The sequence below is a fragment of the Stegodyphus dumicola genome, chromosome 4 (assembly GCF_044657685.1).
Source record: "Stegodyphus dumicola isolate Sdum_Otavi_A_Nest chromosome 4, ASM4465768v1".
Classification (NCBI taxonomy): domain Eukaryota; kingdom Metazoa; phylum Arthropoda; class Arachnida; order Araneae; family Eresidae; genus Stegodyphus; species Stegodyphus dumicola.
In genome coordinates this window covers 146,100,861-146,125,253 of record NC_140771.1, presented here as the reverse complement: position 1 = coordinate 146,125,253, position 24,393 = coordinate 146,100,861, and the positions used below count along the sequence as shown (strand labels likewise).

The 24,393-nt window shown below is 32.1% G+C and overlaps 1 protein-coding gene across 3 annotated transcripts in view; it reads right to left on the bottom strand.

Annotated features, from left to right (window-relative positions):
* The window catches only part of LOC118183588 (inactive tyrosine-protein kinase RYK-like), a 664,551-nt gene that overhangs the window by 111,167 nt on the left and 528,991 nt on the right, over positions 1-24,393 (bottom strand). For 2 of the 3 annotated variants that reach the window (XM_085815585.1, XM_085815587.1), the window contains exons 5-6: positions 17,534-17,563; positions 11,706-11,841 (exon numbers count right to left, since the gene is read on the bottom strand). In XM_085815585.1, coding sequence (XP_085671711.1) covers positions 11,706-11,841; positions 17,534-17,563 — 166 coding nt within the window. The remainder of the gene's footprint in view (positions 1-11,705; positions 11,842-17,533; positions 17,564-24,393) is intronic. The other variant, XM_085815586.1, reaches the window with a different exon arrangement.

The window sequence follows — 24,393 nt, the reverse complement described above, 5'->3', positions numbered from 1 at the left end:
ATTTCTTCATATTAAGAATCATAATGTTTAATGGAGAGAACAAATAAAAAATTGTCAATTATTAAGCAACCACTTTTCCAACAATAACAGAATCCCTCTAGAACTTTCAGTATTTAAAGAATTTTATGCAAATTCTTGGCTTGAAAATATACGAACATGGTTCAAACAATCAGACTCCGGGGGGGGAGGTCTTTTTTGTGTGAGTGTGTGGGTTGTGCCTATAGAATTAATAGTAGCATGAAAGGGCTTATTTCTAAAATACTGAAAGAGACAAAATGCTTACATTTTCATAGAAACTTAACGTTTCTATAGCTTAGAGAAGCGATTCTTCTGAAAAATTTGGAACTGACAATAGTTTCAAAATTCCGAAAGAAAATTGTTAAAAGTCTTTCTTGTGGTAAAAACGTCAATAAAAATTCTATTAAAAAAATTAAATGCTTAAATGAGCTACAGGAAAGCTACATTTGTTTCAAAGGTTTCAGGGAATTTTAAAGCGAGAAAAGAGGATTCAGAAAATAGGTCGCATTGCATTTCAGAACTAGTTCTTCCCACTGATAAAAGAAATATATTGAGATTTTTCAACAAAATGCAATTTTTCCTTTTAATTAAATATCCATATTTAATGTTTCTTTTTAACATACCTGCTCTTTCAGAAAAACTTGAATCTATTGTTGAACGATGAAGAACTGAGTCTGCATCATAGTTAGGTATCATTTTCTTATATAAATTGTTCTAATCCATATAACGATCATTCATAGTAGCAAAATTTTTAAGTCATAATTAATCAAAAGATAACCATACGAGTATTTGGTACCCACCTATTCATTGAATGATTTAGAATTTTTGCTGTTTATTTCAGACACCATTTGCAAGAAAATAGCGCACTTACACAGCAAAATATTTGACACAATAACTCCAAAAAAAAAAAAAAAAAAACGGCTTTTAAAAGTGGTGTGAGTCCGTAAACCTAACATGGAAACTCACTAAAACACTTTTACTTCTTCCTAAAATAACAACACATATAAAAATTTTACAGAAATTAATTGCGATAAATTCCTTTATAAAGTGTCCCATAAAACAAAATAACCCTATGGAAACCATTCCTAACCTACAGAAAATTGCACCAAATTGTTTTAATTATTTGTCCTGTGTGACATTAGCTTCAGAACTCCTGCAATGCCTTGATTCGTGGTTTAACGTATCACCACCAACAAATTAAATTCTGATTAAGTCTTTACTGATATTTACACCATCATGTAAAGGGATCTTAAACAGCTACATGGACATTTTATTATCAAAGTAAATAAATAATATATTATAGAATTAGAAAAGGCTGCGACAAACAATTCACATCAATACAAAGATTACAATAATACTGTACATTGCTGCTGCTACTAAATATTGATGTTTAGTGGTTAGAGAACATAAGTGATTATCATTTGAGTGTAGGTGTCTATCAAAGTCTGCCTACCACCTAAGTAGGTAGGTAAGAGAGTATTTATTTCTGGTTCTACCGTGAAGAGGCAGTAGGACAAGATGTATTTCTTGTTCCTAACTGAATGGAATCATTCAATTATATAAGCCCTTTATTTACCAATACGAAATTTCTGAATGATCCCTGAGTAGTAAGAAAACCCGAGCGACTGACGAAGAGAGGACTCAGATGTTGCTTGTCAGTGCTTTCCATCGGAAGTCTTAACAAGAATCTTTCCTCCCTGCCCGACCCCTTCGTTCTCTCTACCCGATGCGGCTTGAGGGTTGCAATGAGACCGACCACAGCGCCAATCACGCGCCAAGTGATTAGGAAATTGGATGAAATACAACAGAGGTGTTCTGCTCTCAGAGCTGCTTTCTCTGTTTTCTGTCTGGAGTTTCACCGTGACGCAATCTCTCTCCTCCATTAGGAAAAAACATTAAAAAAAGGAAATCTGAAACTCGGAACATCTCCTAACTTTATTAAAGGTTAGAAGATTTCCTCTTGGAAAAGGCGTCTGTAACTTTTTAAATTGCAACTAGTACCGGCTGCTACAGTAACCTATGCATAAAAATTCGTAAAATTTTTTTATTTACATTATAGTATGAGTTGAGAAGAGGTAAAGAAATGAATTATTCAGATATTTAGGAGGGATGAAGATTTGGTATTCGAAAGTACATTCTAATTTTCCCACCCATAGACATTCTTTTTAAGATGGAGTTCTATTCAATGAAAACTATCTATATAAGCCAGTTTGAGTAACTTGTTTTTTTTCTTTTAAAATTACATTTATTATAAGTCGACATTATAACCACTTAAAAATCTGAGAGCGCTTTGTATTGCACAATGTAATAATAATTTTTCAAAAACTTCAGAATAATACCAATGCCGGATTAAAAGGGTAGCTGTAAGCGTGACCGCCCTGGTTGCTAGATTTAATAAGGCTCCAGATGTCCTCCAAATTGATATAAATTGATTTTTTTACATTGCGCTAATATCTATTAAAGGGCATTAAAGATGCATTTTGTTGAAGTGCAGAAGTACTTCAATATAAAAAAAATCTGACGTGTACACCACATGACTTCCTTGTACGGAATATTAAATTATACGCATTTTTTCTTGCATTTCATTTAAACTTATTAGATTGAATTAAACCTACTTCGCCGACAGCGCATAAACCACAATAGAATAAATGCATTCTTTAAAATTCACTTTGTTTACCATAGCGACGCTCTGGCGCTAGGTTTACTTAACAGAATTATATTTCGTTCATATTGTAACTCAGAATGCACAAAATTTATATCATTTAAAGGATTATCTAATCGTTGCCACATGTTCTATTCAAATACTATAATAAAGCTAGAACTATGTATAAAAGAAATTAAGCAAACAAAACAAAAAAGAAACAGTTTTTCACAGACGATTGAGTATTTCTCATTCAATTAATTCAGTTTTCACTTCGCGACAAGGCAAAAATACACAAAAACTCAAAATATCTGTATTAAAAGTTGCGAAGCAAATCTTAAACGCTTATTTCCTCGAAAAAATTCCAGGAAGGATTAAGCATGATTTAAATAATAAATGAAGGCGTTATCTTTGTTGTTGCAAAGCTAAGTTTCTCTAGATTGGCACAAATCCGCTATCCTGCTGTTTCAAATGTAAACAAAAGCAATGGCCGTCATCAAAAACATTATTAGGCTTAGCGGCACTTAAACAATTTTAAAATTGTTGATAATTCTAAAAATATTGCTTCTAGAATTACGAAAGGCATAAAAGCCTTAACCGGAAGATAAAAGCAACATAATTCAATCATTTTTAAAGCAAAAAATGTACAAACATATAAGAGTAAAGAAACTGAGATCACTGAGCCGGATAACAGAGTGGATATATATATATATATATATATACGTTTAGTGCGGCCGATTGCAACCAAAATACGAGGTGCACATCTACATGTTATAGCAGTCCTATATACAAAATTTCAACGTTCTGAGAGTACTCGTTTTTGAGTTATGCGAGATACGTACGTACGTACGTACATACGTTCGTACAGACGCCACGAAATATTCTCTTCAGAATTCATTTTACAGCAGTTTTATAATTTTTTTGGAGGAAAAGAGTGTTTTATTCTCTCCTTACATACAGATATCACGGAAATACATCGTTAAATTGCATTTGAAAGATGTCAAAATGGGATATTTTCGTTGAAATATTCTGCCTGAAACTTTTCACGATTACAATACTTCCTTTTTACTTCGTACAAGGAAGTAATAATAAGAGTAAAAATAGTTCAGTACTGATATGAGACAAGCAAAAGAAATTTCCCGAAAATATTAATTTCTACCCATGGCCGAATGTTCGAAACCGCTGAATAGTAATAATTCTACTCGGGTTCAATAGCAGCCAAGCAAACGAGCTGGATGCAGTAGTTGGTATTTTCCTCATATTATAACGTGAATACGAACCAAATTCTCTTAAAAGTTCTCCACGAAGGTATAATTTTCCTCAGTAAGACAGCTTTTGCGTGCTTTGTCCTTTCTAATTTAACCGAAAATGATGGAGAGAAAAGTGTTCACTTGTGTTTTTAGGTAAAAATTATTAAGACTTTCTAAATTGCTCTGTGCAAAGGAAATTTCATTATCAGTCGTATAATTCCGGTTGATAAAAATACAAGTATTCAATTATTTTAGACTTATAAAAATATTAGCGATATTTTAATGAGTTAAAACATTCGTAAAACAAGTAGATACAATAATATAAAATACAAGTTAATACTATAATCATATTTTCCTAATATCACATTTTAAAACAGTGAATTTATCGTCACTAACATTCAGAATTCAGGACGTTATCATACAAAGATAAAATACACGCTTACTGCATTTTCCTTATGCTGTCTTGTCTTACATTTAGTATATTATTCATAATTCACTGGATACATATTCTAGTTATTTAAGCCAATTTTCATAGACAGACTTGATAAAGATGTGTCAATAAAATTTGCTGTGAACACAGCTTCTTTTGACAACAAATATCAGTCAATTCAGAAGTCAAACAACAAAAATCAGCGTTAATTTACAAAATTTTCACAGGACTAGTTTCGATGGTTTTACCGAACCATCATCTTCAGCTGCAAAACCGCATTTTGCGGTATTCGGAAGTCCTGCAAAACCGCATTATGCGGTTTTGCAGCTGAAGATGATGGTTCGGTAAAACCATCGAAACTAGTCCTGTGAAAATTTTGTAAATTAACGCTGATTTTTGTTGTTTGAGTTCCGAATACCGCAAAATGCGGTTTTGCAGCTGAAGATGATGGTTCGGTAAAACCATCGAAACTAGTCCTGTGAAAATTTTGTAAATTAACGCTGATTTTTGTTGTTTGACTTCTGAATTAGTATTTATTCGGCGTGTTATTGTGTCTTAAATATCAGTCAGTTGTACTTTTCAAGGAGAAGAACTGCCTAATATTCCTTAGAATAAAAATTCTCTTCAGAAGCTGATTCAAAGAATCTGAAGTGTTTATTTTTCTGCTAAGGCATCCTATCAGGTTCATATGATGCTTCTCACTGCTTCTCATGCATACATGCTTCTCGCTCCCTAACGTAGTAAGGAGTGAGAAACATGCATCATTAAATGACTGCTCCCAGTTTCAGACTGCTTTCCCCGACTGATCCTTTGAATAAAATAGTTCATTAAAAAAAAAAAAAAAAAAAAAAAAAAAAAAAAAAAATCGGTTTTATTAAAGCAGCTTTTCACACTGCGAGTTATAATTATTTCATTTTCATTTAATTAATTTATAGAGATACGTACTAAGTAACACTTATATAATAAATTCGTCTGATTTATTTATATTACACAAAAGGATTTCAAAGGCTATTTGAGTAAAATATTGGTGATACAATTAGTATAAGACCCTGGCGTATAAAAAGACTTCCCAAAAAACTAGCTCCTTTATTAATTTACCTTGTTCCGTATGCAACTGTTTTAAAATATTTTTAGTCTTCAGAAATTTTTAATTCGCATTCCCTTATAATGAAAACCTTAGCACAAAACTGCACATTAAGGAGTAAGTACCAAGACATTTGGTTACGGAGTACCTTTGCAAATTAATTGCAATTTTCACAACATCATAATTAAGAAAAACGAATTAAATAAGAATAAGCATTAGCTAAAGATTCAAGAAAGAGAACTGTTACGGGTTTAACACAGGAGCTGAATAAGAGGTTGATCATTAAGAACTTAACACGTAATTCAAACACTCTCATCAATCAATATGTAGTATATCAATATGTGTTTGATTTCAGACATAAACTAGAATTATATTGGAAATTACGAAACAATTATTGATTTCAAAATTTAATTTGTAAAATTTGTAAAAAAGTTTAAAATTTGACGACGTAATTTTTACTGTGTATCGAATTTTCCGCTCAAAATATACATTTTCACCGAATATTTTAAATCAATACCTTTTGCGATGATATCTGTATTACATGCTTTATTTACATGCTTTATTGCATGAGGGCAGACTGAATGTATCGCACTCAGAACCTGGATAAGCTAGTTTGATTACACAGTCCAGTTTCTTGCACTAATAAACAAGTTGAAATATCTTAGACACGTTTTTGTACAAAGTATACAAATATCTTCAGGTACGGATAAGTATGCACATAATTCTACGAATACTGTAGATATAATAACTAATAAAAACGCAATTTCTATGCATCCAGACTTTGGAATAACGTTTGTTGATCTTAAACGTCCTATCAAGAATATGACTACAGAAGTCTGCCTGTCGAAAATAACAGCAAACTATAGTAGTTAATCCACCTAGACAAAAAAATATGAGGATTATGATGTCACTATAGGGATACACATTCACACGTGCTTACACTCTTTCCTGTAACCTTGAGTTAAGTGTTCCAGTTAAATTATTTTAATATGGGTTAATAATATATAAAAATTATTATTATAATTTTAATATATTATTTTAATATCGGCAAAAGATGGTTATCAGCCTAAGAGAATGGATGCCCTTGTGAAGGACATTCTAAGAGTAAATGCTTTATATTCACATTATACATGAGGCCAGGGCTCAAATCCAGATAGAACTATCAATATTCAGCAGTCTTAACCATTTTGACACTGTAGTACTCAGTAGAAAAATTAGTTTTAATAAAAGGTACACCATTTACCAGCTTTAAATTAAGACCAACCATTTTATACTGTAATTTTGGTAAAAGGTAGACCTGTATTAGACCTTGTTACTCTCATTGCTTAGCTTATTTCAATATAATTACTGGTTACAAAAATTGGTAAATATTTAATGGAACTTAATCAAAAATGTAAGGGCCACCTCAGAATACATTAAACCGCACTAACAAAATTAATGAAATCGAAAACCAAATTCAACTTAAAAAGATGTGGTGAAAAATGTTCAAATATTTAGTCAGTGTTATAGTTGAAATCCTAAAGAACAGGTACTAGAACTTGTAGATCAACAGCTATGCATGTTTAAGAGACAACTTTAAAGACCTGTATTTAATACTTATATTTCTCGCTATAACAAAACTTACTTCCTGCAGTTTCAGGAATTTTTTCAACGAGACTTCGTCACAGTTCTCACTTTTTAGTGATTCATTATTTTATCTTACTTCTTATTTTCAGCAACTATTTTAGTGTTAGCTAAAGCTGTCGAATTTGATGAAGTAAAAATTACAGTTACTTTAAAATAAAGGCAAAACAAAATATTCTCATATCGCTATTACTAGGTCTTGTATCTAAGATTAGTTTTGATTACTTAGTTATACCAAAGGACTCGATGGGTATCTGCCTAAAGGGAGGGATCCCATCGTGGGGGACTTTCTCAGGGAAACTGACTCGTATACACGTTACACAGGAGGAAAATTGCGGAAGCGCCCATGCAGCCAGTCCGTTCACCGGGATTCAAACCCCGGACTGAACCAAAGCTGTTTCAAGCTTTGGGTCCTTACCGTAGTTCAGCTTTGGACTGAAATATGGTCAGAGACTTTATCGCTCGGCCACTGGTGGGCCTTGCAGCTAAGAAACAGCATGGAACTTGTGTCAAACGTATCTGAATTAATTCCAGCAGCTCACTGGGACATGCAAAATGTATAATTTACAAACTGCCTGGATGCCCAGTTATTACTAAATTACTAAAACAGCTATTTAATTTTATACCTAGCGGATTACTGTCATAAAGCTATCTTACATAGTTAACGAATTATAGACTTGCAATTAAACCTTGCAAAAGACAACTTAAATCCAACCAACGCTAAAACCTAATTTCTATGGCTAGGGGCTTACAAAAATTATTCCTGGCAAACGTAACCTAATTCCTGTTCATTAAATTAAGCTTCTTAGATTTCAGCGTCTGAATTAATTAATGTAAATTATGATTTATAATTTTCCGCTTTCATTCAAAACTCCATTTCAAGCATTTTATTAAAAATGATCCGGCTTTAAAGTATTTCAGTATTTTACTAATTTTTATTTTTGGGAACTGCTGTTTTCTGTTGCGAACTATGTAGGGGTGTTAATTTTTTAAATAACAAATCTGAATTTTCAAAATCAGATAAAATTAGTAGATGGGAGAAACATTTGCTGTCCATTTAAGAAATGTTTCTCCACCATAGCAAATGGAAAAAATATGTCCTTATTTGATGATTTCAATTAAGATTTAGATTGCATGTGAAGTTTAAGATAGGATGAAACATTATCAGAATAAGTATCTGCAATGCCTTGCATTAAAAAAGTTGAACCAGAAACATAGCCGACATTTTAATTTTCAACTAGGAAGAAGATGTTGGCGATACTTTTGGAGCGAAATAAATCAAATGGGCGATAAAAGGCCAAACTTTGGAACAAGTTCATTTAATATCTCGCTGCATGATCTAAACGGCGAGAAGAAGGGGGATTAAATCCGAGTCAAGGACTCTTTCTACCTGTTGAGTTCCCTGAACTACGGCGAAACTAGATTATTACTTGACCTGGATTTACTCGTTTCAAATATTTTTCAGTTTCAATTTTACCTCAGTTTATTTAAACATAGTCTGCCGAGTTATTTATTGCAAGGGGTTGGACATGGTCGAACTATTGTCCTCAAAATGAATGCCGAATATAAAATAATTCTTACAGTTGCGGATCTGCAGAACAGAATGCTGTTAATTTCAGAGATATATAGAAAATTAGTTCGAAGAAATAAAATCTGAGTTACATAGACATCGGGATGGAAGATAAATATTATAACCAAGCAGTGAAACGACAAGCATAACCAGGAAGACAGCTATTAAAATATTCTGTCAAAAAAAAAAAAAAAAAAAAAAAAAAAAAAAAAAAACTGGAATAACATTTTTACGTGTTAGATTTTTGATTAGATTTTTAAAAAATACATATACTCCCGTTTAGCGAATATTTTGTTACTGAATTTTATTTTGCTAACATTCTACAAGATGCTTCTTCGAAAACATTTTATTTACCTAAACTACATTAATGTTACTCCGACAGAATTGGTCTTTGGTGTTCAAAAACAAAAAACAACAACAACAACAACAACAAAAAATAAATAAATAAATAAATAAATAAAATAAAATAAAATAAATAAATAAATGCTTATAAAAGCATTTTTTAAAAAAAAATATGGCGGGTACTAGCCGTTTTGTTATGGGAACACCTAATAAGTGGCCATTACCTCCTATGAAGGGGCATACAATTTACATCTATGTCTTCTCCGAAATTCGAACTGGGCACTTCGGTACGGCAGTCAAAGTCATTAACCACTTTCCTGTCTGGAGGAAAGTAAGCAATAATAAGCAACCGCGATCGGCTTAATATGAATAAATTTACAGTTCTGCAGCAGCTGACGAAGAACGTTCTGCCTAGCTTTCTAAACAATAGTAATAGAAATTTACATAAGTTCTGCCGTCGTACGTACAATAATTTACTGAGTGGATTTCTGAGGCAGGATCAAGCAAAACAAGGCCTAATCAGCTCTGATGCATTTGTTATCAGCAATTCTGAAAGAAAAAAAAAGAAAAAAAAAAAAAAAAAAAAGACAATCTGTGCACAGTGTTTAGGACACAGTCTTGTTTTTGCTCTGATCTTGAAACTGTATGGCTCTGTTCTCATGGTCTTTTGCTCCGTAGCAGGCTTTTTCAGTATTGCTTTGTTTTTCTATTTAAGATTTCTCTTTAATCCACTGACTACGAACAATATGGAAATTCTGTTTTGAAAACTTGTACTATGCCTTAATTAAAACGTTTATTCGACTTTTCTTGCAATGCCTTTATCAGACCTCCTTTATGCATGGTATTTATTATGGGAAGAATTAAATATATAAAAGTTCATCAAACTTTTCGCTAATAAAGTCTATAAAACATGCAGTTATTACACCATGTTACTAGAGTATGAAGACCTACTTCTAAAATGGAAAATTCGTTAATTCTATGCAGATGAAATAACAAAAGGCATTTACGTACAAACAAGCGCGAATGTCATTTCTAGTGAAGATTTGACGACACCGGTAAAAGATCACATGAAAGTGAAAATGATCCATTAAGTGCAAGTAAAATAATAATAATGATATGAAGGGTTCCATATTTTTAACGATTGCCCAAAAGGGTTTGTTAAGGTTTTTTACGCTCTCGCTGAGCTCGTATTCTACCAGTTTGCTCTTGCACTCACTCCTGCTACCCTCTTTTTTTGTTTTTTCAACTTTCTTATTAAGTATCGATTTCTTCGCACTTCCGCCACATACAGTTCAATGACAAAATCGCAAAAATATTAAAAGCTACATATCAGCATATGTTTAGAATTACCGATGCAGTGTTAAGTGTTAGCATAACACTATTTTATTTTTTTTTCAGTCTTTTCTCAGTTCATCATATCGGTGTTTCGTTTTCTTAGTACGTTCGCTTGCAAAACTTTTTTTTTGTCTTTTTATTATTAATTTGTGTATTTATTATATTTATTAAATATCATGTTCTTTCCAGTTACGCCCCATAAAATCCAATTCAATAGCGAAATCACAAAATATTTTTAAAAAGCATAGCTTTACAACTTCCAATAGACAGTTTCACGCCTTGGAGATAATAATGTTTTATGCCGCACAGTGTTGTCACTCCTCGCTTTCAAATCGCTGAGCTTGTTAATTAAAAATTCAATAAAGTTTTACAAAGTATGGAAGAAATAATAAAAAAAAAATATAACGTCATTTTAAGAAAATATTGAATATTTTTAATTAGATAGATCATGAATTAAAATGCATTTTTATTATTTAAATCCATCCGATTCAAAAGTAAGAAATGCAGAGCTGCATCTATTGCTTATTGCATTTATTATCCTGAGTGAGATGCAATCAAGATAAAAAAAATCTCGAAAATTATTTTGCACCTCATGGTGTGACAAAACAGAAATATGTTTTACGCAAAGAAATAATACAAGCATCTAATAGGATCCTTCATGAAACAAGTAAAAACTGTATCTATGAACAACGAAATATTAAATAGACACCAAAGCATTATTAAAAACCAATTGGTATTTCAAAATAAAATAATTAGAATATATATAAAGAAACGCAAAATGCATGACAGAGACCGACAACATGGTGGGACCGCCGAGAATGCCGCACAATCTGGGGTGGATTCCTTGCTGGGCCGGTTCCCAAGGCGGGGTGCTGAATGCCTGTGATGGATGTTGTACTAGAGCAGTAATGCGACGGTACTATTTTTCACACGCGCCTGCAAATCTTGCCTGTAAATTCACAGGCGGAGTTTTGGCACTCCAAATACAATTCCCTGTCTCTATCTGCACGTGTAAACGAGCCAGTTCCCTTAGAACATCCTCCATGAAGCCATCCTTCTTCTGCACGTGTAAACGAGCCAGTTCCCTCAGAACATCCTCCATGAAGCCATCCCTCTTCTTAGGCAGAAAGCCCTAGAGTGTTTTCTCGTAATCAACCAAACTCTACCTGCACTCTCAAGAAAATAAATTTTTTAAACAGAAAAGAGCACTTTCATAAAATAACAGGCTTTCATGCCGGCGTATTTTTATGCGAAAACATGTTTGCTCGCTTTATTAGTCACAGAGCAAATTAAAATATTACTTGCATAGCGGTACCCCGAAATAATGATGTACAATGTAAGAAGGTACTGGTGAAAAAAAAAAGTCGTTGAACAAATAGTATCAAAGATTACAAAACTATGTGAATACTTACTGAATAACATCTGTCCTTCTGGCTTTCATGGTTTTCATGTACATCGTAAGAGCAACGATAGCCATCAGTACGATGACGGCACATGCACAGCCTACGCCAATGTAAAAAGAGCTACTGGTGGCAACCATGGCGTCTGCTGAAAGCACAATATAGACTTAAAAGTACGGAACAAATGGCAAACAAGATAACACAAGAATAGGTTTCAATACTTTCTTTATTTACTTTGTGTAGCAAAAAACGGAGAGTATGTTGACTTTAAAACATAGCGTCTTTATCTACTTAGAGTAGCAAGCATCAGAATGGAAATAAAAACAATAAACTGCATTGATAGTGAAAAGAATAGTCCTGGTAATAATAATACTTTCTTTTGAGTAATGTTATTTCTAGTTGAACCAGTCAAGGTGCATATGACAGTGCGACATACAGTTCACTTCTTTCTATTCATTTAGATGAGAAGATGAACATATTACCAAAACTTCAAGCGTCCTAAATGTGTTAATATTTAGGATTCTTGAGGCTTGTATATGAGGAATAAACATAGAAAGAAATGATATTTTACGTAACTAACTGAAGTAAAAAAATTATGTTTTTTTAAACCAGAAAAATAATTTTTTCACATATTTCAGAAAATGAGAACATATAGCTTTCGTACGCTATATGTTCATACGCTAAACGTTTGAACTATTTTACATTTCATTTTATCTGTAGCATGCATAGTTTACATGTGGTCTCATTAACGCTGAAAATAATAAATAGTATAATGTTCTGATGCAAAATATTACTGCCACTGAAGCCAGTTTTGTGCCAGATCATGTGAAAAAAAGCAAATTCAGAAGTATAATTAATTTACATTCGCATAACTTTTTGAAAACTGAAATATATCGTCCATTTGACAAATGTATCATTTAATTATCCACGTAATGAATGAATATGAAATACAAACTTCTTTCCGTTACACATGTGCCCAATTTCCAACTACAAAAAAGTATTTTTTCATAATAAAAATATTTATTAAATATTTTATCGACGATTCTAAAAATCATCATACTATTGGTTGACAATTTCATTTTTACATATTTGCTTTCTTTCTTCTGTGGCATCAGGAAAAATTATTTTTCTTGTAGTAAATATGTTTATATGATAATATTTTAATTTTACATATGCTTGGGCGCATTACTTATTAACACTAAGCAAATTAATTTTGTAAAGCACATAATATAGAACAACTTTTATTACATAACAAGCTCAAAAATATTCAAATTTCATATTCAATAATCATACAGAATTTATACGAGGCTTGAAGAGGCTAATAGCACTATAAGCAATAAAATAAGCAGAAAGCACAGAACAGGTAATGAACACGTAAAATATGAATGACATAACGACTAAATTAAAATCCTATCATGATTAAATAAAGCAGAAAGTTTAGAAGTAAATGATAATTTAGATTACAATATTTTCTGACAAAACAACTTAAACAAACAGAATTGAATATTTAAACACTCAATAATTAATTTAAAAAAAGTTTCTTATTTACTAATGATCTACCGCCTCTTAAACATGCATTATTATTTTACACTTCTGGAAATTAACGACGTTTTTTAGTGAACACTTTTGTACACAGGCAGAGTGAGTTCCATTGAAATTCTTTCAAAAAAAAAACACACCTGTTTGAAGTAGATACTCTTGATGTATTTTTATTTAATTACAAATAAAAATTGCACTTAGAAGGGGAAAAAAGACAAGAAAAAAAAAGTAACCTATTTATTACAAACGGAAAATGGGATTGGTTGTTAAAGAAAATGAAAAATATCGCCAGGTTACATCTAAATCAACAGCTGCTACACGCGAGATGGGCTGCAAAATATCGAAGAAGACATTGACACAGAAGATGTCGATGACGATGACACATCTCATCACGCATATGTACTGAACACCTGTCGTTCTCTAGGATTATCGGAATAAATCTAACCTGACGGCGAAATCAATTTCATTTTAAAATGGTGGATGGTTCAGTTATCAATTCTCTTGTGACATTAGAAGATAACGCCACATTTTTCTAGACATTTTCTCCTTGTCAAACTTTTAACAATGATCTCTCTGTCATGGCTATGTTAGTAAGCCGTAGCATTGGCCTTCCACATTATAAACTGTCATATTTGTCATATTCGCAATTACAGTTTAATAACATAAGACAATTAATTTACCATGATAAATAGATAGAAAACTATCTGTTTAAAGGAAGATTAGCTTCACTGTTTACTTTGTAATTTTAAGAATATGATTATAGTATGAGATTTCTTACATCTAAACTCACAAATTTCAGATAGCTAGAATGAAGCTTAATGAATAAAGATCAAGTCTCTTTCTGCCATGCCTATCTCGAAATTTCTCTTAAGAGTTTAAGAGTAAAACGTAATAAATATTGATCGACTGCAGGAATTTTACTCAAACTATCAATAAAAACCGGATCATAAACAAAAGTAAATAAAAATAGAACTAATATTCATTTCTTAAGAGCTACTACTTAAAACTTGTTAATACTTATATCATGACTAAATGCTGAAAGTCAGGCATTTATAAATAAATAATATTCATATTATGCGTGACAAAAATTATAAAACTCTACAGCCGTTCAGAGTTACTATTTGAGTATCAAATGCCAGACGAAATACTGTTAGTTATAAGGTTTATCGACTTGGTCATTTGAATGTCGTTAGTTATAAATAAATATCTTCCGACTTTTGCACAAATACATTCATATATACGCAACAGCACATCTGTGCACACACACAGACAGGGCTCTGGCGTTATGCATTTTGGGCGCCAGGTACAATCTCTTCGGATCCCAAATTCTCCCTAAATTATAAAATTTCTGCCAACTGATGCTTGATGCCTTCTACAAAATTTAAAATTTTATTCCCAAATTTTGCTACTAGTTATCTCTCTAATTTCTAAAAACATTATTGTTCCTAAATTGCGCCGCCCTGTGCGACCGCATCTCGAAATTCTTATTATATAGTTTGCCATTAAAATTTTACATCCTTTTAACCTTAGACTAAATAACAAATTGCACCTAGAAAAATAGCCTCAGTATTTAAAGCCGAAATCTACAAGAACAAGAGCTAAGATCTAACATTTATTTAATATCTATAATTTTACAAGGAAAACCGACCTTTTGAACCCAAACGTTTACGCATACTCCAGAAAGTCTGCACGAACGTCGAAACACTCAGATACTTTTTTTTTTTTTTTTTTTTTTTAATCTATGCCCCGCTTAATAACAGATGCAAAATTAGAGCCCCAACTTGAGTAATAACCATTGTCAAAATTTCTGCTTGCATTTGCCGTTAATATTAATTAAGAAGTCTCATTTTGTAAGATAAATAGCGGTTTCTTAAATAAGCTGAATCACTTTAATTGATATTAATGCCAAACAAAAGAAGAATGTTCACAATTATTAATAGGCAGGGCCGTCTATTATTAAAGTTCAGCATTTTCGAACACTCTATACCCGTGCGTATTCATTAGAAAATGAAGAAATTTCGGCAGTATCTTAACAAGGCGATGGGAAAGAAGTTAAGGGGAAAATAAAAATTACCCACTAGACGGTGCACTGCTGCTTTATTAAAAATTTGACTTTAAACTATTGTATTGATTAGTGTAATCATAGTAAAACGTACTTAATATGAGAGTCACCATCATCAGTTCCCATCTGAATTTTTAAGATAGGCAAGCATATGATGGGCTGTGCTTTTTTTCAGATCCGTTAAAGACGTTATATTTTGTTACAGCAGACCATCAATACAAGTCTTCAAACACACCCACAGTCAAAAGCCATATAGATTCTAATCTTGGAATCGAGCCCATCATATCTTAGTGAAATGGCGAATGATGATTTTTCTAATGGAAAAGGTTTTTCAAGCAGATATTTAATGCAGTGCAGTTTAGCTATGTGGGAAATAGCACTATCGCCCTGTAAGAAAGCTGTTGTTCCAAAGTGCTGACGTGATTGTAGGGCCAGAAATGGAACAGCGATGCATACAGCTGCTTGTTGACGGGTCTTGTTACGAGTCCTGTAGCAATGAGTTTTATGCAGGGGAAAAAATAACTTCGAGAATGAATGATGCAGGAAGCCCACATCATAATTTACTTCATGTGAGCATAATGGAACTTCAAGGAAAGAATGGGGATATTCTGCAACTCAGATTCCACAGTTATGTGTGTGTCCTTCAAGTAAAAATGTGCCTTGTCCGTCCACTATTCCAATGTTATTCGCTGTTGACCTTACGCAGAACTATACTAAGAAGATCTGGCATATAACTAAATCAAAAGATAGGTCCTGCTGGGTAAACGAAAGTTTGGCGGGATAATAACGTAGGTTGCTGCGGAGAATTTTGTGGTCTGTGGTAAAAGCCTAATTTAATACTTACGCGATATGCCCTAGTGCTAAGTGGTAGAGTTTAATTTCCTATCTTCTTCCAGTTTTTCCGTTATATTCGTCCCTTCTTTTGTATAAGTCCTCTTCCAGACTTAATAATCATGTTCCTTTGGAATTCCTGTCGTTTTCCCTTATCAATGACTGCCTTTTCCCAGAGATCTTTCCATCTTTGCAAAGCATCTAATGCAAAATTACTATTATGATTAAAGTATTCTTGTGAATACATCATTGGAAAAAAATAACCAGGGCTTATCGCCTTAGAGGTAAACGGAGCGTGTGCTCCGGACCTCCAAATCATTGTATAATATTTACGTACAGTTTTATGTACAGAAGCAGAACCCATTAGATAATATAATTTCTTTCACATTAATTGATTTTTTTAAAATCCTACAGTTAACTCACATCATGGAATAATAATCAATTTAAATGTATTAACCCGTGCACCTTCATTAAAATTTAAAACTAATATCCATAAAAGTTCTTTGAAATATATCCTTTTCTTAAATTTCTTTTATGAAAAAAATTGCGGTTTAAAATGTATAATTTTATATCACATGCAATACAAATTAAACTGAAATCTTGAAAAGGACCTGCTTAAAAAAGGGAAAGTGTACATTTTTGTTTAAATAACTTTGAATTATATTATTACATTGCAAGCATATTTTACGAAACACCTTTTATGTCGCATTATTTGCATCAGTTACATCTACTGCGATGAAAAATTAAACGGTGTGGCATCCGGAATTTCCGGAATATGTATAGTTTTGCCCTGGATCTCTGGTTTTGTAAATCGGCCTTGGAAATGAAGACGGAAGCTGTTCTGCTGAAGAGGTCTAAATATGCACTAGCTTAGCCCGTCTGCTCGTTCCATGGAGCGCAACAGATCGTGTGGTTGATAAAATTAGCATATGTACTATATTGCGCATAGAGAAACTCTCTGTGTGAAATATATTGATGAACTTTAAGATCATTTTTTTTTTGTTCTTAATTTTTTTCCCATCACTTTATTAACGAGCTTCTAAAATTTCATAGCTATTTGATGAAATATGTATAACTGTAGTTACTTTAATAATAGGTAGCCATTATACTGCCCAAACAGACTTCTCAAAGAAATTAAAAAAATATCATAGCATTTTAGGAGGACATAAAATGCTATGATATTTCGTAAATTTTTGTTTCGTAAACTTGTAATATAAGCATAAATATATGCAGATTTTTTTCACCAGTGAACTGTAAATTGTAGTACCTAACTTAAGATTCCAAGTATCAGTACACGTATGCTAAAAGTTAGTTTAAGACGATACAAAACTTTTGCAAAAGCAAGTAATGCGAAAATGATTGTGTTTCATATAATCGCATACAAATATAAAGTCAAAATATGACTCACCGATCATGAGTGTGCCGTTACTGCCATCATCTGAAATAAAAGAAAAATAAATACAAGTTAAATAACCTAGAAAAGAAAACATTCCAAATAAAGCTTCTCATTATACACTCGAAATCAAATTATTGAAATTTAAAGCGATATGAAAGTATTAAGCTTATTCTGAGATAATAAAAAACGAACCATTGTACTTGTGTTATTGTTTTTGTTTAACGTCTTACGGATTATGTATAGAGTCACAATTTTAGTTTACATTTCGTATTTCTGTAATGACCATGATTATAACCATAACAACAGTGTAAGAATTTTGTAAAAGTGGTCCGCATTTTACTGACTTCTGAAACCTAACATATTAACAAATATGCTCTTAGAATTGATAATATTATCATTTATCTAACTAAAAGGTCTAACTAAAAGGGAATTGATTATATTATCATTTATCTAACTAAATGGATTTCTAATATCTAGAGGGGGGGAAAGACGTCAAGACACTTTAAAAAATTAAGTTACCGGTAATTAAGCTTATTTACTTCAATTCTTTTAATACGTTCGAACGCACTTGTGAAATTAGTGAATAAAATATTAGAGATTGGTTCTAACTATGCTAACAATGTAGTGTACTGAGGAACTCCAAAGCTTTAACATAGTGACATCGTGCAGAAATAGTTCATTTTCAGAAAGGTAATACTCGCGAAGCATTTTCTCAAAGTATTTGCAAAAATTGCGAAATAGTATTTGCGAAAAGATACTTTTTTGTTTATACGTAAATTACGTGCGCGATATAGCTTTAAAATACCTGAAACGAAACGAACTGCATTTCTCTGTAAAGAAGTGACCTTAAATCAATTTTAAAATAAAATGTTGACGATTCTTTTCGTAATGTTGGATTTACCGACTTAAAGCTTCTTTTATTCAAAATACCGCGTAACGACGTTTTCTAAAAAGATTTCTTGAATGATTTTTTGAAGTACTATTGAAATAAAATAATCTTTTGAACACGAGATATGCTTCCTATTATTTAAAGCACTAAATCCGAGAATATTGTTAGCTATAAAAACAATAATTTCAAGAGGGAATTTAAAGAATTTTCTGCTAATGCAGAAAACAAAGTGCATTTGTCTTTCCAAGAAAGCAAAACAGAATGTAAATGATAATAATAATAATAATAATAATAATAATAATAATAATAAACATTTAGCCATTAAACTATTTTACACCCGTTTTGTGCAAAAATTAAAATGCAAAAAATGAATTAAGGTTAGTCATCGATAACTAAAAGCACGGAGTAACTTGACGGCAAGATTTTCTATTTATCGATCCGTAAGTCTGCTAATATTAACGATTGCTTATTTAGGTGAGGAACAAAAAGGAATTAGCAACAAGTTTTCCTTTTTTAAATGCTGTTAGCAGAGATCAGGAGCTATATGAAGCGATAACAAAAGTACCTACATGATCTGAAAGTGAAGGGACTTAAAATTATCCATGCCGCCTTATTCAAGGAGAAATGTTAAAATTTAAAGGGGAAGTTAAAAAAAAACGTGGACAAGAATTAGTAAATAATGTTTTGTTCACAAAAAGGATGCATTTATACCACACATTTCTTAATGACGAGCAAAAAAAAATACATATAATTCTGTGCGTGTTGAATTTTATTACTAAACATTCAGAGAGGTACTAAATGTTAGAGAGGCTTCGTACATAGCTTTAAAAGTTTTCAATTTAATCGCTTCTTCTACAGTACACACTCTCTAATAATAATAATAAAAAAAAAGGTTTGTAAATTCTTTGACCTGCAAGCATTATGTAATCATAAAACTACAAAACTGTCTAATAATAGAAACGTACTCTTCATATAATTCATTCATTACTTAACGATTCATTGATAATTCCAGAAAAGAAAGAAGAGAGTAATAAATCTAGCCTATCAAAATATAGTAATATAATGGTAAAAATTAATGAAGCACAAGTTTCATAAAATATCACTTCATTTCTTTCTCTCATCCATTCCTATGACGATTTCTATATATGTATACATTTAAAAAATAATAATAATAAAAACTTTTGAAACAAAATTACCAGAGAAAAATGCTTTCAGAAATGTAGTACGAATTCTGTAGATTTTCAATAATATTTATAAATAGCAACATCTATTTTCTTCAACGAATTAATTCGCTTGTGATATTTTGTTGCATGACATCAATCGATTAATCGGTTTATCGATAACTGAATTCGCTCACAACGACTATGGGAACAGCTGATGGAGAAACGTGGAAAGAATTAGGAAAGGGGAGTACTGCTGTAAAGAAAACGAACAGTGGCAGAAATAAATAAAATATTAGAAAGGAAGGGAAAAAAATCTATTCTCGTAAATATTGATGTCCCAATGTTCACGCATCCCAGAAAATTAAATTGCAGCTAAAACTCGTTTGCAGTGATAAAATGATTTTCGATAGTTTAAGAGCAGAGTTTAGTTGTTTAGGAGCTTTCAAATACGACATCCAGTTTCAAAATCATTTTTCATTCCTTTACAACTTTATTGAGATGAATTATTGGCGGTGATGTGTTTTTTATTTCATTTCTTGTCTTCAGTTCTTTTACAACTTGAAAGAAAAATGATTGTGGTCCACTGTAAGGGTAAAACAATACCATTTTTCTTTATTTTTTCGACCATCGATTAACATTTCTTTTCACTTCAATGAGAATGTTACGCTGTTTAAGTTTTATCTCAATATCTGTATGTTTTTCTTATAACATTCTATAGAAGAAGAAATAAACAAAAAAGAAACAAACTCTTTTTTTTTATTTATTTTATTCCTCTGATATTATTGCCATCTAAATATATAAAAATTTAAAGCACAAATTCCATAAAATCTCATTAAAGAAAACGAACAGGAACTAAATCTTGCATACATTACAATATTTTATACATTATCATCAAGCAACAAGGTCTTTTATTGCACCAAGCTGTTTAGAATTGATGGAATGTTTTACAACATACATGATGTTGTGTCTCGAGCGTTTTCTTCATAGACTATCTATCCATACTGATACGCGAATTTTGATTTTAAATGCAATTTACGTTCAGTCTTTGGCTTAGCTTTATGTATATCAAAAGATGAGGAACACAGTATTTTCGAAACGTATATTTGCCATCGTGTAATAACTTAAACATTTAATCTTATAATGCCTACAGAATTTGATAACAAAGTGTATTAAACTGAAATGGTTTTTGAAAAAATTATTTATATTAATGTGCTTTAAAAACTTATTTTCGAGAAACATTTCATTAAAATAAAAATTCCAATGCTTAAAAACCTATTCGTAGGTGAGTTTTAAAAGTCACATCAAAATTAACCCAAAAAGGAAATGGAAAAGCATGATTAACGAAAAGTAAATTTCTCAGATCAGCAATGTTAAATTAACCATAAAAGTGAATATTTAAAAAATTACTTTTGATGCAGGGATTTATAGTTGTTTTCGCATGAATCGTTAATCAAATTGATGGCGGAGAAGGCTAAGCATGTCAATAATGACTCAACAAATCTTATTTCACTTAGTTATACCAATCCCTATTTGGGTAGGTAGAAACTCAAAGAAAACTCAAATAAAATAAAGATCTGCGATTGAAATTAAGTAGGGATACAGCTCAAATTATTAAAAAATCGAGATCATAAGAGAAAAAAATATAATCAGATGCCGCAAGTCAGAATACAGTGTAACTGCAGAAATTATCTTAATCCAAAATATATTTATTCCAGCTCTATAATATTTTAAAACTTTGAATTTTCATCATATTAGACTATTGATAAAGATTCGCATGAAAAAATAAGTTTAGAAGAATTCCCTGAAGTATTAGAGCTGTCAACAGCTCATATTACTCTTCGAAGGCCAGGACTTCAGCTAACTAATCTTTAACTTAACTGAACAGTCTATTCTCTCAAAGGATTTGAGAGGCAATGACTCTTTTTTTCAACTTCATTAACTGAGTTTATGAGTCACATATAGAGACAAAAGAAAGTGAATAATTAACGAATTAATAAAAGAAAAAGCAAATGACTTAACAGAATAACCTATACCGTAGAGTATAAAATAATGAAATCCAGTTGAGTATCAAAGCTGATAAAAACATTTTATCTGAGTGTCAGATACTTCTGAATCATCTTGCATAATATTTTTATAAGAAATTTAGATTCATTGCAATGCTATTGCGAGCAATCAAGTACAGTTCACACTCTCATCCGTGAAGATTACTCATTCAGTATAGTCAAGAACCGAGAACAAATTTAGTTAAGAATTTATTATGTAAATCATTAACGAAAAATATATATATATATATATATATATATATATATCATTGTTGAAAAGGTTAGAAGTACTAAGAAAAATATAAGCAGAAAGAACGAGTTAATAACACAAAACGATCACATAGCCATGCATAGAAGGAAATTGTGTTTGATTAAGACAAGTCACGCAATAGATCTACAACCATTTTATCAGAAAGTCGTTGTATCAGAAATTATCAGAAAGGGTTTTATCAGAAAGGGATGCATGAGGAAGACAATTTATGGCACGATGTAAGGTCTTATTTATAGTGTATCGTTTTAAAGGCCACCTTGATTCGCAGTCCTCCCTTCCATGGAATTCATTTGAAGCCACCATACATTCTTCATGGACCACTGAAAACTCCCAAGGTGTCTTCCAGGAAGAATTTGCCTACGCCTGTCTCAGCAAATGCAAGCCTAGCCACTTTTCGTCCCCCTCCTCCCGTAAGAAGAAGTCCTAACTAAATATTTATTGCCCTCATAATTCAGGTCTGCGCTCAGAGACTCTCTGGTATATATTTTGTCCTGTCTTTTTTTTATTTTTTTCGTCCTCTGCTTCGTGCAAAAGGACATTTTTATCTACTACTAGGTGTACCCGCCCGGCGTTGCCCGTGCATTTAGAAAATGCAGATAAGTGAATAGCGCAGGAATAGTAGTGTAGGACATGTAGACTGTCTCTCTCTCTTCCCCCCCCCCACAAGCTACAAAAAAGAAATGAATTGTAATTAATCGATTTAATGTATCGTCAAAACAGCAAACTAACGCTAGAATAAAGAAATCAATTGTTACAATCGAACGTTATTTGAAAACAAATAATAATATCAGTGAGTCAAAAAAACCGTGATTAATTAATTATAAATAATTTTTTTTAAATTTTTCTAATTCAAAAATCGAAAATCGGGCTTCGAGGTCTGGTGGCCAGCCCCTTTGTGCTTCCGTATAAAAAATTCCAGGTCCCTGCGTGCGATAGATTTGGCTGGAGAGCTCGGTCAGACAGACAGACAGACACATTACACTTGCTTTTATTATTATAGAAGAGTCGTACTGGGACATGGTAACTTATGCGGGGCAGATCGCAACTTTGCGAGAGCTGACCTCTGGGGAGCGACCCCGAGAGACATTTCCTCTCTTCCTCTATAGACTTTGGATGGAAGACAAGAATGACGTCAGACTTTTATTTATTTGGAAAGTAAGGACAAGGAAGGTTTAGAGCTATTGTAATTTCTAGAGATCTACAGAATATAAACATTCAAAGTCGAAGTATGAATCATTTTCTAAATATGAGACAGAAACCGGATTTTCCAATGTCATAGGTCTACAGAGAAAACACATTAAACTTACTCTATGTGAATAGACTGTAGAGTATACAGCTTTTTCAGTATTTTATGCATCTACCTTGAAATGTGAAGCAATTTCTGAATCCCCTTTACATATCAGTAACTTATTGATAATAGGATATAAAATTAAACACGTACTGGTAGTTAGGTTGTCAAATTAATCCAAAGGAAGCATGGCCAGATAATTAATTTGGTAGAAATGAAATTTTTCATAATCATTCAATTATTAAAGTATAAATTCTTTTGTTTAATAGAAATGAATTAATTTTCTTAATATATATTAAATGCAGTGATAATCAATGTTTCTTCAAAAATTAAATCTAAGACGTCAGGCACTATAATGAAATAAACCGATGATATTTAATGCAAACTATTATTATAAATCTAGCATTGGAGTAGAAATACGATTTGCATTTTAAAAAATTAACTTTAATTCGGAAATGCATCGCAAACATAACGTAAAAATGGAAAAATATTACCTCAGGTTAAAATTTATTCATAAGCCAGAATGGCGAAAACCGAAGAAGCAATTACCATTAAATGGAAATATGCCTTGAGAGTGTCCAAAATACGATTTCAATTTCCAACACTGAAAATAGAGTTAGCACGCTCGAAGCGTTAAAAGTGGTGGCCGTGAGGTTTACGTACTTGACGTTGAAGGTTCGGTAACAGAAGATACAGAGCTTGTGTGTAAAAGAGAGATGACGAAAGGGTTGTTATTTATCATCCATTACATTAATCGGACAAATGGATTACAATTTATTTGCTGGCCTGGTCCAATGCCGAAAGTCGAAATTTATGTGCGGTTTGGAAATTTGCTAGGCTAACAGGAAAGGCTTGAAGTAAATTGAATCGGAAGATGTAAAAAGGGAGGTCATAAACGTCAGATTTTACAGCAACAACAGAGAACTAGTCCATTCCTCACAAGAATGTCAAAGAGGTATGAAAAACGCTGAATTACATGGATCCTAATTACAGCGATCTCCTATTTTTCTGTTGTTGAATTCTGACATTCTTGTAAGGAATGGGGTAGTTTTTTTTTTTTTTTTTTTTTTTTTTTTTTTTTTTGTGTGTGTGTGTGTGTGTGTGTGTGTGTGTGTGTGCGCGCGCTTTAAATTGGACTTTTGTTACATATCCCCTTTTCACAACTTCCGATTCAATTAGTAATCTTACCTGCCTAAGATTAGCACTCCCTTCCCATCAG